General features: G+C 38.9%; 1 protein-coding gene across 1 annotated transcript; it reads left to right on the top strand.

Moving 5' to 3' along the window:
* Window positions 1–11251: 11251 nt before the first annotated feature.
* P884DRAFT_275934 (uncharacterized protein) lies at window positions 11252–13290 on the top strand (the record flags this gene model as incomplete). Its single annotated transcript, XM_069442894.1, has 7 exons — window positions 11252–11364; window positions 11473–11545; window positions 11575–12195; window positions 12266–12529; window positions 12595–12666; window positions 12727–12951; window positions 12991–13290. The coding sequence occupies 7 exons, from the start codon at window positions 11252–11254 to the stop codon at window positions 13288–13290; spliced, it is 1668 nt and encodes a 555-aa protein (XP_069299801.1).
* Between the last annotated feature and the right edge of the window lie 482 nt (window positions 13291–13772).

Here is a 13772-nt window from a genome sequence, read left to right on the forward strand (position 1 = left end):
CTTATTTAACTATATTTAAGGCCGTTAACCATGTTTAATTATAGCTAAACCGCGTTAGTCTCTTAATCGTATATAGGAAGAACAGCTTACCTAATAGGTATTAATCTAAGTTACCCTAGGTATCCTACTAACCTATATATAAATTAGGGAGTTTACTAGTTAAATACTATAGGTATAAGGAGCTAGCTATATAATAATTAGAAAAGGCTAGATAACCTAGTTCCTTTATAGAAACCCTATCCTTTAAACCTAGTAAGCCTATAAGATAGATTTAGTCTATATTAATAGCACTACTAACTTAGTTATATATAGTTAGTAGCTATAGCTAAATATCCTAGCTATTAAGGACATTCTACTAGCTAATTATGACAAACCCAACTCAGACTTCTTCTAAAAGGGTTCAGACGAAGGTAAGTGGTACAAGACAAGCATATAGGTCGTCTAAGGGATTCGGTAAAGCCAAAGGGTTTATAACAACAGAGTTATCTCTCACAGTAGTACGATACTATTAGGAGTACTATGATTATAAGTTACTATCACTGGTAAACTCTAGAGCCTATTAGAACGAGTGACTAACTATCTAATATACTTGTCTAGTTCCCTTATTCCTAAGTATTTCCCCTTAGATTCCGATCGTATGATCGCTACTACGATCCTTCGATCATTGTTCAGGTGCTCGCCTTAATCGAAGTATAATCATTACGATTACTTTCTAATTAGTCCTTAGGTCTTATAGTTCCTAATTAGTTCTATGTACCTTGTTAGGTCGCCTTATACGGCCAAATCGTGATACAATGCCCCTCCCCTAGGTCTTTTGTCCTCAAAAGACTTAGGTCCGTTTCAAATAGCGCTAATACCCCCCCCTTCTTATATATAGTCGTGTTTCCTCTATCCCCCTCCTTTCTTCTTCTATAATGTCATTAAGATAACTGATCGTATAAGAAAGAAGTCGAAGTCTAAGCCTACTATATTGACTCTTTATACTAACTATCTTCTAGCCGCGATTCTTTCCTTGAATAATCTTTTAACGATATATCCTTATACGCTATATAAGTCTAAAGGCCTTAGTTTATATAAGGTTTCGAAAAGCGATTCTTCTTGATATATAGAGTGTATTTGTAATAAGTATTTAAATTATAACGTTCTTAGCGTTTCTCCTACTTAGCTTCGGTCTATTATAGCTTAGTATTAAAAACTTAAGGATAAGCTTATAACTACTAAAGAGTAGGTCCTTTGTCTTTAGAAATAGAAACAAATATAGTTTAAGAAGATAATAAGAGCTATCACTTAGGGTATCGATAGTATAGAGGAGTTAGAGCGAGTAGAATGTAAGGAGGCTAAAGTAGCGGTAGTAGCAGAGGCTTCTAGGGTTACTATATCTTCTTTAACCCTATCTCGCTTGTCTACCGATTTCAGATAGCTTTAGGATTCTATATATCCTAAAGTTCCTTTAGATCCGTCCTTGCTAGTTGATTTCGGGTTAGTTTTAGGTCTATTGCTTTCGGTCGGTTAGGGTTCCTCTAGTAGAATTGTTAAAGTTTCTCGGGGCAATTTAGGTTCTTAACTAGTTCCTATAAGTTATCTTCTAGTCTAAAATCAAGCTATTTAACTAGATACTATAGTTCCCTATTAATAATATATAAATCTAGAATTTCTTTGACGTCCTATTCTTCCTCTTCGTCTTCCGCTTCGATATTTATAGCGATTTTGGCGTTCTTTAGCGCTAGTTCCAAAAGTGAAATATGAAAAACGTCTATCTGTAGTTATATAGATAACGGTAACGATAGTCAGTAGTTAGATATCGAAATTCGTTCTTTAATAACAAAGGGTCTGACCTTCTTAAAGTCTAGCTTCGTACTTGGTTACTTGGTTTGTAAGTTTTATATAATTAGATAGACTTTATCTCCCCTTTCTAGGCGAGGTCCCTTAAGCCTATATTTGTCGTAGTGGTTCTTTATTCTGGTTCTAATAAACTCGAGTTCCTTTTTAAGTTTCTTATATAGTATGTATATCTGCTCTACTTTGACTGCCGCTCTTGGCACTATAACCTCTGGTCCTTGCCTTAGGTCTGCTTCGTATCCGTAGTTTATAAAGAATAGTATAACTTTAGTCGTTTCTATTGGCGTTATATTATAAGCGAGTTATACTATTGGTAATAGTATAACCTAGTCATCTTATTAGTAGTTAACGTAAGAACGGAGGTACTACTTAATAACTTGGTTTAGTCGCTCCATTTGTCCGTTAGTCTATAGGTAATATACCGTTAATAGTTTGCTATTAATACCTAATCGTTATATTAATGCTTGCCAGAACTTCGATACGAACTTAGTATCTTTATCGGTAATCTATTCTTATAGCCAAGCGTATATTAATATAACTTGCCAATAGATTATATCTACTAGCTGTTTAACTATCTAGGACTCCTTATAGGGAAAGAAGTATACCTATTTAGTCAGGCAATCTACTATAGTAAGAATACTATCGTAGATCACTCCTATAGCCGTGTCCTTAGATTCTAGCAGCTTCGTAATAAAGTCTATTGTAACTAAACTCCATAGTTTATCAGCTATTAGCAGTGGCTAAAGTAGCCTATACGGCTTATATCGTACCATCTTGCTTCGATTACAGATGTCATAGCTCTATATGACTTCCTTAACTTATACCATTAGCTATAGGAAGTTATAGTGTTTCTTAACTTATACGATAGTCTTTATAACTCCTTTATATCCTCTGAGTTTCGACTCGTAGAGTTCTCGAATCATTTGTAGCTATTAGTCTTTATCGTAGATATACGCTTTACCTCGGTACTAGAGTTTCCTATCTTTTTCTTCTACTCCGTTAGGTGCCACTAGTCTAGGTACTACTTAATACTATACCTCGTTAATCCTTTCTTCTCGAAAGATTATATAACATTCTAGGAACGAGTCGAGTAGATCATCTTCTACAGATGTCTACGTTTTATGATATAGCGTTCCGTCTATTCGTTCCTTGAACAATGGTAGCGTTGTTTCCGTTCGTCCTTCCGTATGATCCGTTCGTTAACTTAAGGCGTCCGCCCGTACGTTCTCTTTGCCTTTCTAGTAATAGATCTCAAAATTGAATTCTGCGAGGAATTCTACCTATCGTATTTATCGTCCGTTAAGCTCCTTCGTCATCGTAAAGTATCGTAAGTTCTTATAATCCGTATACACTTATACTAGTTTAACTATACTACTAAGGTATAGTTACTATTCCTTAAAAGCTTTGATAATTATAAGTAGTTCCTTATTATAGATTAGGTAGTTAAGACGTGGTCTATCGAGCTTCTTTGAAAAGAAGGCTATAGGATATAGCTTCCCTTGTTTATCTTATTATCCTAACTATTCTCCGATGGCGTAGTCTAAAGTATCTATTTCTACCTCGAATGGCTTCTTAGGGTCTAGTAATACTAGCACTAGATCCTTGGTAATAGTATCGTAAATCTATATAAGTGCTTACTCGTATTGCTCTTCCTATTAGAATTTAGCGTTCTTCTTAGTAAGCTTATACAATAGTCGTATGATCGCTCTAAAGTTCCTAATAAACATCCGATAGAAGTTTACAAATCCGATAAAACTTCGTACTTCCGTGACTAACGTTAGTCGTAGCCAATTCTTAATAGCTTTAACCTTTAAGGGTTCTATCTGGATTTGTCCTAAGGATATCTTATATCCTAAAAATACCGTCTTCTTAATATAGAATTCGCTCTTTTCCTTGTTAACTAATAGCTTATATATATATAACGCGTCTAGTACTACTCTTATATACTTCCGGTGTTCGTCTATCGTCTTAGAGAAGATAAGTATATCGTCGAGATAATATACCGTAAATTTATCAAGAAAGGGTCGGATAGCTTGATCGATTAGGGCTTAGAACGTTACTAGCGTGTTTATAAGTCCGAATAGTATAACAAGGTACTTATAATAGCTATAGGGTATCCTAAAGGCCGTTTTCTACTCGTTACCTTCTTTGATCCGTATATAGTTATAGGCTAATAGCAAGTCAAGACGTATAAAATATTAGGCTCCTACCAACTGATCTCGGAGCTATAAGATTAGTGGTAACGGGTATCGGTTTTTCACGGTCTATTTGTTAAGTTGCTAATAGTCGACATATAACCGTAGCTTTCCGTCTTTCTTAGGTATAAATAGGATTAGGTAGCCTACTAGCGATATCGACAGGCAGATATATCCTCTTCGAAGGTTCTCCTCTAAATATCGCTTAAGTTCTTCATTCCATATCTAACTCGTATAGTAAATTTTAAAGAACTTTAGTCGTACTCCTTCCTTAAGCTTGATCTTATAATCCTATAGGCCGTGTTCTAGTAATCCTTCCAGATACTTCGGTTCAAATGCTAGGTATCCCTTATACTCCTTCGGTACTTCCCTAGTCTTGTCTCGTTTCTCGGTTTTCTGATAGTATATAAACTTGGTTCCGTCTATAGCGATACTAGCGATTTCTCCTATCTTAACCTACTACTCTAATTATAGTACTCCGCATTCGTCAACAGAGAGAATAGCTATCGGTAGTTTAGCTTGTTCCTCCTATTATAGTGTTGATATCGTTATATCGCTTCTTCTAGAGTCCGTAGTGGTCTGTCTGCCACTACCCATCTCTTGCGGTAGATCTATAGAATGTGCCTCTCCTTAGGCACCTGTCTGTCGTAATCCTTATACGCTCTCTATTATGCTAGTTAAATACAACTCCGTCCGGGGTTATAGGTAGCCACCATTCTTCTAGCTAATGTCTAAGTTATAGTCTTCGTGCTATAGTAGTCCTAGTATTATATCTTTGTCGTCGCCTATATCTATAATGCTAAATATGATTACTATAGTCTTCCTTGCTATAGTAATATCGATTGGTTTGGTCTCCTTATATACCTATTACATTAGGAATAGCCCTTTAACTATACTATACTTCCGTTTCATTCTCTAGGGTATCTATAGCTAATTTATAAGTATTAGCAAAATTAGGTTTATCTCTACTCCACTATCTACTAGTATAAGCATTTCGTACTGCTTCCATTATACCATTATCTATAGTCGCTTATCTTACCGTCGTCGTCTAAAGATTATAGCGATTTCCTATATTTCTACTAGAAGGTCTCGATATAGTAGTCTCTTATACTAGTTCCTCCTATACTACGTTACTACTCGCCGCTATATAGGCGTTAATGGTTTTTGGGCCCCTTAAAGGGCCCTAACCTATTTCCCAGGTCAATGTTAACCTCTTCGATTGTTCGGCTAATGACGGCTTCGTCGATCGTGCTTATTTCTATAAGCTATTAAGTGCTTACAACTTCCTACCATTAGGTCCGTTCTACTTTCTATCGTACGCGCTATAGCTTTATCTGAAGCTCCTAAATTCGCGATTTCTTTTCGTCCTTGTAATAAAGATAATCGTTACTCTAGTATAAGTCCTATATATCTCGTCCTATTCTATAGTACCTAGGCTAGGCTTGTCTTAGAACTACTATAATACCTTCTAGACTCCGGGTTTCGATCTTCTAGAGTAATTCGGCCACTCTATTTCCTACGTTATAGACCTATTCTATAAGGTATAAACTTCTGTCCCTATTTTCCTATTAGGTCGGCTAATAATTATTTTCAAATTTATCATGGAAGTGGTATCGGCATTTGTATACTATATATTAGAACTAGGGCACTTATACGTATGCCTTATATCGAGGGTATAGTTATATAGCATTACCTAGAAGATATTGAAATTCTTTTCCGAATCCTTCCTATTATATATAGACTATAGGTACCCTAATACTAAGGTAGGAATGTTTCTTCTAATAGCTTTCCTACGTATGTTTATCTTTTCCGCGGTTTATATATATAAACTAGTACTCTAGGTTCTATATATTGTAGCTAAGTTACTAATTGTCAAAGTGCTCGGTATAGCTATTAGGTCTATCATACGTCATAGGCTATTCCCCTTTAATAGTTTCTACAATATATCGGAGTTCCCTTATTTCGTCCCTTATCTTATCGCTCTACTAGGCAAGTCAAGTCAGGCGTCTATCTCGTTCGCGTAACTCCGCATTAAGCCGGAAGACTTCGTTATAGTACCATTCGATCCGTTCCTAAAGGAATAAGATATTCGGTCCGGGTCGGTCGACTCCTTAGGTGTCGGTTGTCTATAATCTATCCCGCCTCTACGTAACTATAAAACCCTACTGCCTCAAGGCTAGGAGAATCGAAATTGGTAGTGTATATTCTCCTACTATATCCTATTTAGTAATACCTATTTCTAGGTCTATAATAACTAGTTCGGAGTACGGCATCTATTTGTCTTTGCCGTTATTATCGTATTTAAGACTATCTGTATTGCTATCCCTATCTTTATAGCTTATAGCCGCTACTTTGATGATATCCTTGGTTTTATTAATAACCGTAGTTTCCTTTCCTAGGACTAGTTTCTAGTCTTTCTTCGGGCTTCGACATTCTCGTTTATAGTATCCTTTCTTTCTATAGTTATAGTAGGTAACATTAGACTTATCTTTAGCTATCTTCTTCTTATCCTACTTCTATACTATATCTATATCTATAACTCTAGGATATATCCTATACAAGGTACTAACGTACGCTCGCTTTTTCTTATCGTTAGCCTTAACCATAGTTCCGTTCATTTGACCTTGTTTCTACTATTCCCTTATATAGAGCCGATCGTCGATTCTAATGGCCTATATAATATATTCGTCTAGGGTTTTAGGCCGGTCGTACTTATATAGCTCGTCTTTAACCTTTTCCTTTAAGCCGTTATAGAATAGTTATATCAATACCTCGTCGTTAAGCTAAGACTTAAGTATATCCTATCTAAACTATATAGTATAGGAGGCTACTAACTTAGTCTATCAGAGATTAGCAAGTCTTTCTTACACGTAAATCTTCTCATCTTTGTCACCAAAAACCTTCCGAAGCTCTTCTTCAAAACGGTCGTAGGATCAAAAGACTACCTATATAAACATATCTCGGTTGTCCTTGTCTTCCTTAATAAGATAGTCATTCTATATAGGTTCGAACCATCTAAGTACCTTACCCTCTAGTCTTATAGCTATATAGAGGACTTTAGCTTTATCGTCCGGAAACTTATCATCATTAAGCCAGAAGTAGGATCAGAGGTTTATCAAAAACCCTATAAGGTCCTCTTTAGTTCCTCTATACTTGCCAGGTGGTTCGATCTTAATATAGCTTGCTTTAACAGTCTCAAGCGCCTTGATTTTAGCGTAAGCCTCGTTAACTAGTTTCTACAAGTGCTTTTCGCCGTTCTCGAGTTCCTTGATTCGAGCTTAAGTAGCCTTATCTCTCTAGTCTAACTCCTAGATTCGCTACTAGAGTTAACTAAGCTAGGCGAGCAGCTATTTAGCTATAACGCTAGTAACTATATTAATGTCGAGGTCAAAGTCACCTCTATTCTAAACTATAATAGAATAAAGGGAGTAATAGCAACGTATAACAAACCTAACTTAGACTTCTTCTAAAAGGGTTCAGACGAAGGTAAGTGGTATAGGACAAGTGTATAGGTCGTCTAAGGGATTTGGTAAAGCCAAAGGGTTTATAATAACAAAGTTATCTCTTATAGTAGTACGATGCTATTAGGAGTACTATAATTGTAAGTTACTATCACTAGTAAACTCTAGAGCCTACTAGAACGAGTAACTAGCTATCTAATATACTTATCTGGTTCCCTTATTCCTGAGTGTTCCCCCTTAGATTCTGATCGTATAATTGCTGCTACGATCCTTCGATCATTGTTCGGGTGCTTGCCTTGATCGAAGTACGATCACTATGATTACTTTCTGATTGGTCCTTAGGTCTTGTGGTTCCTAATTGGTTCTATATACCTTGTCGGGTCGCCTTATACGGCCAAATCGTGACACTAATCGTTAGAATATAGATAAATATAATATTATAAAAGGCTAGGGAACTAATAGGCTAGTAATTAGAAGTGTTTAAATATATATAATATAGTAAAAGATTCCTAGTTTATAGGTATAGACTTCCTTCCTTAAGTATATCTTAGTAATAGGGATATTACTCCCTCTAGTTATTATCTTTAAGAGTAAGAGTCTTTAATAATAATAGTTTCCTCTTAATAAGACTAAATTAAAGGACTAGAAGTTTATAATAACCGAAAAAGGCTAGACTAATAATACTATTATATTAGAATAGCTATAAGAGGTATTTATCCCCTATATATAGCTATAAGATCCTTTATAATAATAATTCCTTATATTAGATAGTTATAATAGCTATATAACTAAGGATTTTATATAGATATATTTTAAGAATAATATCTAATTACTCTTTTTACCTCTATATACCTTATATATCCTCTAACTATTAGATTTATTAGTCTTTTCCCCTCTAAAGTATAAGTCGGACCCCCTATCAATGGAACACCCTATCAATAGAACACTTAGCAAACCTTAGCACCCACACCTACCTATTATCTTTAACCTTCTATATAACAGTCTGTTCAACCTACTACAATACAGGAAGCCATTAAATCCACACTTTCTAAGCCGCTTTCTTTAGCTACAGGGTCCTCCACACGGCCGGCTTCAACCTGGGCCTGGTGGATCTATTCAATCGTAGCGAACTGCTCATTCGGATCCGTAACTACCCTCTTCTTCTTCGACGGCCGAGCTACTTCTAACTATGCCTTTAGAGCTTCGTTTTCCTGTTGTAACTGGGCCAGTTAAAAGTCCTTCCGGTCGAACGCTTTTTCAACTTTCCTAAATAGGAGCCTATATATAGAGAGGTACTAAGTCTCGGTGGCCAGGTTGATTAACTAACTACGTAAGTCTGACCTCCTTTGTAGTGTACTAAAAAATGGATTAACGGCTCCTTTCGAAGGCTAGGAGTGTTAAATAGGTTCTAGAGTCTGTATAGAAGTTGGCTATTTGTCGGTATTAGCTATATTATTAGAATTTTCTAATAGAAGTCTACTTATTAGGGGTTTAGCTATACAAACTGGCTATAACCCTAATGCCCTCTATCCTACTTTGATGTTCTGGGCTATAATAGCCTCTTTCTGAGCCCTTATAATACATTTGATTATCAACTGCTTGCCTAGAACTATCGAATTGGTCTAGGAAGTTATATTATTAAGGAGCTTCTAGTATATATACTTTAGGGGGGAAAAGACTAATAAATCTAACGGTTAGAGGATATATAAGGTATATAGAGGTAAAAAGAGTAACTAGATATTGTTCTTAAAATATACCTATATAAAATCCTTAGTTATATAGCTATTATAACCGTCTAATATAAGGAGTCGTCGTTACAAAGGATCTTATAGCTATATATAGGGGATGAACACCTCTTATAGCTATTCTAACGTAATGGTATTATTAGTCTAGCCTTTTTCGGTTACTATAAACTTCTAGTCCTTTCATTTAGTCTTATCGAGAGGAAACCACTGTTATTAAAGACTCTTACCCTTAAAGATGACGACTAGAGGGAGTAATATCCCTATTACTAAGATACACTCAAGGAAGGAAGTCTATGCCTACAAACTAGGAACCTTTTGCTATATTATACGTGTTTAAACACTTCTAATTACCAGCCTATTAGTTCCCTGGCCTTCTATAATGCCGTATTTATCTATATTCTAACGGTTGGCTAGTAGAATATCCTTGATAGCTAGGATATTTAGCCGTGGCCACTAACTATATATAACTAAGTTAGTAACGCCATTGACGCGGACTAAATCTATCTTACGGGCTTACTAGGTTCGAAGGATAGGGTTTCTATAAAGGAACCGGGTCATCTAGCCTTTTCCGACTGTTATATAGCTAGCTCCTTGTGCCTAGAGTATTCGGCTAGCGAACTCCCTGATTTACGTATAGGTTGGTAGGACACCTAGGGCAACTTGGATCAATACCCATTAGGTAAGCTGTTCTTCCTGTACGCGACTAAGAGACTGACGCGGTTTGGCTGTAATTGAACGTGGTTAATGGCCTCGAATGCGGTTAAATAAGGTAGTAGTTAGAATTCCGAATTCCTAGCTGATACTACGAATTGAATAGCAGGTATTGTAGTATTTTGCGACCATATCCTATAAATCTTCTTTAGTATAAGCCATCTTTGACTGTTGAATATACCTATAAAGTTTAAAGTGGTTTGAAGAAAAGTTAGGCAAGTTATAGTAGATTAAAGTGGTTAGGTTGAAAAAGCGGTATAGGCATAATATATATTCCATTAATAGGGTGTTCCATTGATAGGGGGTCCAACTTATATATTAGAAGCTCCTTAATAATATAACTTCCTAGATTAATTCGATAGTTTTAGGTAAGTAGTTAATAATCAAATATATTATAAGGGCTTAGAAAGAGGCTATTATAACCTAGAATATCAAAGTAAGATAGAGGGTATTAGGGTTATAGCTAGTTTATATAGCTAAACCCCTAATAAGTAGACTTCTATTAGAAAATTTTAATAATATAGCTAATACTAACAAATAGCTAACTTCTATATAGACTCTAGAACCTATTTAATACTCCTAGCCTTTAAAAGGAGCTATTAATCTATTTTTTAGTATATTATAGAAGAGGTTAGACTTATATAGTTAACTAATTAACCTAGCTACTAAGACTTAATACCTCTCTATATATAGGCTCCTATTTAAGAAGGTTAAAAAAGCATTTAACCAGAAGGACTTTTAACTAGCCTAGTTATAATAGGAAAACGAAGCTCTAAAGGTATAGTTAGAAGCAGCTCGGCTATCAAAGAGGAAGAGGGTAGTTATAGATCCGAACGAGCAGTTTGCTACGATTAAACAGATCTACCAGGCCTAGGTTGAAGCCGGCCGTATAGAGGACCCTATAGCTGAAGAAAGCGGCTCAGAAAGTGCAGATTTAATGGCTTCCTATATTATAGTAGGTTAAATAGACTGTTGTATAGAAGGTTGAAGATAATAGGTGGGTGTGGGTGCCAAGGTTTGCCAAGTGTTCTATTGATGGGGTGTTCCATTGATGGGGGGTCCGACTTATGCCACAACCATCAGCCGCCGCCCCACTTATTCGAATATTTCAGTCACGCAGACTATGGCTCTCCTGACACCATCATCACTCACTTCCGAAATCTTCAAGGTTACAATTACACCTATATCCAATCTCTCGGTCATCTCTATAGTTAACGCTCTCTCGGCTTCTTTGTTCCGCAGCTCTTCTTCATATACTTCCTCAGGGACGGTTTAGTGGCCGACCCAGAGTAGCGGCAACATGTCTCAGTTGCGTATAATCACAGTCACCAAGTTCACCGCCTGCTCAGCAAGTAATATCGGTATGTTGACCGAAACTGTTACGATACCAACACATAACGAGACGGCGATCATGTCAGCAGTGACCGTGACGCTATTAGGAGGAAACGACAACGTCAATTCCATTGCACTTCTTGACCATATCATCGTTGAGACGGAGGTGACAATCGCAGTTTCTGCCAGTTTATCAATTCAGATCCCCGGTCATACTTCCCAGCCTGTCCTCAGCCTAATTATCTCTTCCTTATACCATCACGTACACTCGATCTCGCAGCCGCGGAAGAGCCAGATGCTTCTGTTACCACCCAAACAACGACGGCTCTACTCCTCAAGAGATGGACAACGGCAACCATGAATTATCCCCATGGTCTGAAAATGCAGAGCCAAATCCCATCACGGTTACCGCCACCAACCCGGGATTTTTGCAGGGTTCTGCAGCCCTCGCCCCCTTCTCATCTCTGGTCAATGTGCAGCATTGACACCGTGATTGTCACCACTTCAGAGACGTCTGGAGCTCTTGTCGTTGTGTCTCAATCTTGCGGCTCGATTGCGGTCAACTCTCTACCCACCACGATCACGCGAACTTCGGTCACGCTAGCTGCAACTGATTCGTTTGCAACGGTATCGGAGACCAGCGACTTCAATCCCTTTACGGTTAGATTCTCCGAGAACAGCGTGTATAGCTCGACTCCGTCGTTTTTTACGAGCGCCGACTCGTCAGTGGCAATTACCGTCCCGCAGACGGTAACCTCCACGCCAACTCCATTATACCCAGTTCCCTCAAAGCCTGCCTTCTCAGAGAGCCCCATTGTCTCCGTTGCTTCTGTCCCCTACACGGTGCCCCCCTTCTCAGGAGTCAAAGCCTCTTCCTCCACGGTCACATTCTTCAACCGCCAACAACCAAGGGTAAGGGATACGGAAACGGTCCAAATGCTTCCTCCTCAGAGACTTCGACACCTGTAACTGTCTCCATCAGTTCGTCCGAGGATTCCGCTCCAGCACTATTCATAAGGTCGCAGCATCCGTCAGCAGCGTAGGGCCCGCTTTTACAACATCAGAAGACTCGGGATATGATGGTGTGATGGACAGTCCAACCTTGGGCAGCAGCGCACACACTCCACGATTAACGACACCACGGCCGACGTCGCCAGTTGTGGTAACAGCGTCAGAGAGCATTGATGAAACAAACTTTGCGGCGAGTCCGCCACTCAGCGCAACTGCCACAACGGGCATCCTAACAGTAATTAAGGGGGGACCACGATTGACAGCACCATTCTCGTAATACAATGGCATCTAACACACCAGTACCGCTCACTTTCCGCAGCAGTGAAAGCGGCGTGCCAGCCAGCTCGGGCAGGTACCAGTATAACACGACTGGTGGGATGCTGGCTATCTCATTTCCTATCCAACCCACGGCTGCACCCCTTCCTGCCGGAGCATCGTGTTCAAAATCACCGATCACCGTCAGGTGTCGTTTCTATAGTGACCATCAGCCATAAGATTTCCTTCGGATATGGTTTTTCAACAATCGTTGAGCTCACTACGAAGCTGACGGTTCGAGACAGCCCTACAATCTCAACCGATTTGCCGCTTCCGTCAGCGTCCTTCCCGCCGTTTATGTCTAGCACTTTGATCACTCCATCACTTGAGGGATCGGGCGTCGTAGACAACACTTCGTTGCAGTCTTCACAACCACCAGAGCACATCACGCACTTACCATGTCCCACCTCTGTTTTGTCATGGAACATCCGCTCGACTGTGCCCACCCACGCTATTACCTACAACTCAGCTTCCTGGCCATCCACTACCTTTGGCTATGTCTTTTCCCAGATGGACAGCGGCCATGGATATCCAGCACCTGGCTACGGCAACCCAGAGCAAATCAGGACTGTTCCTTTGTCAACAGAGTCATTCTCCCCCAATGTCACGGATTTGCCGGTTTCCCACTCTATTCCGGTCTCTTCTGCGCTGGTCGGCCACGGACACAACATCTCTCACTAATAACAGCCTCATTTGCCACCCTGTATCGATGATCACAAGCTTTGCACCGCTGATGAATCAAACCTCTGCCTACGCTTTTCAGGCTTCTGATCTCGTTTCAACTACGAGATTCCCTTCAACCTCTGCTTGGAATGTCCTTCATTCTTCAAGTGCCACTCCACCCAGAGCATCAGGAAATCTCACAACATTCATCTAATCAAATACCAAAGAGCTTCCGGACTCACTTAGCCCACCGACAAGCAACATCACGGTCACGTTTCCTGCCAGCTCACTTACCATCTCTATTGTGATGACTAGCGCAGTCCACTCGAATTTCAGTCGCCCCAGTCCACCCACTGTTACCAACGAAAGCACAACCACCATCCCCCCCATTAACGTGGCTTACCCATCGGCAAGCACGGTATCATCTGTGGTAGTAAATGTCACCAATGCAGAAACAGCCTAAAGCTGTGTACTCTTCCACAGTCGATGTCATAAGTCTT

Source organism: Thermothelomyces heterothallicus (genome assembly GCF_042370625.1).
Source record: "Thermothelomyces heterothallicus CBS 202.75 unplaced genomic scaffold P884_scaffold_5, whole genome shotgun sequence".
Classification (NCBI taxonomy): Eukaryota; Fungi; Ascomycota; class Sordariomycetes; order Sordariales; family Chaetomiaceae; genus Thermothelomyces; species Thermothelomyces heterothallicus.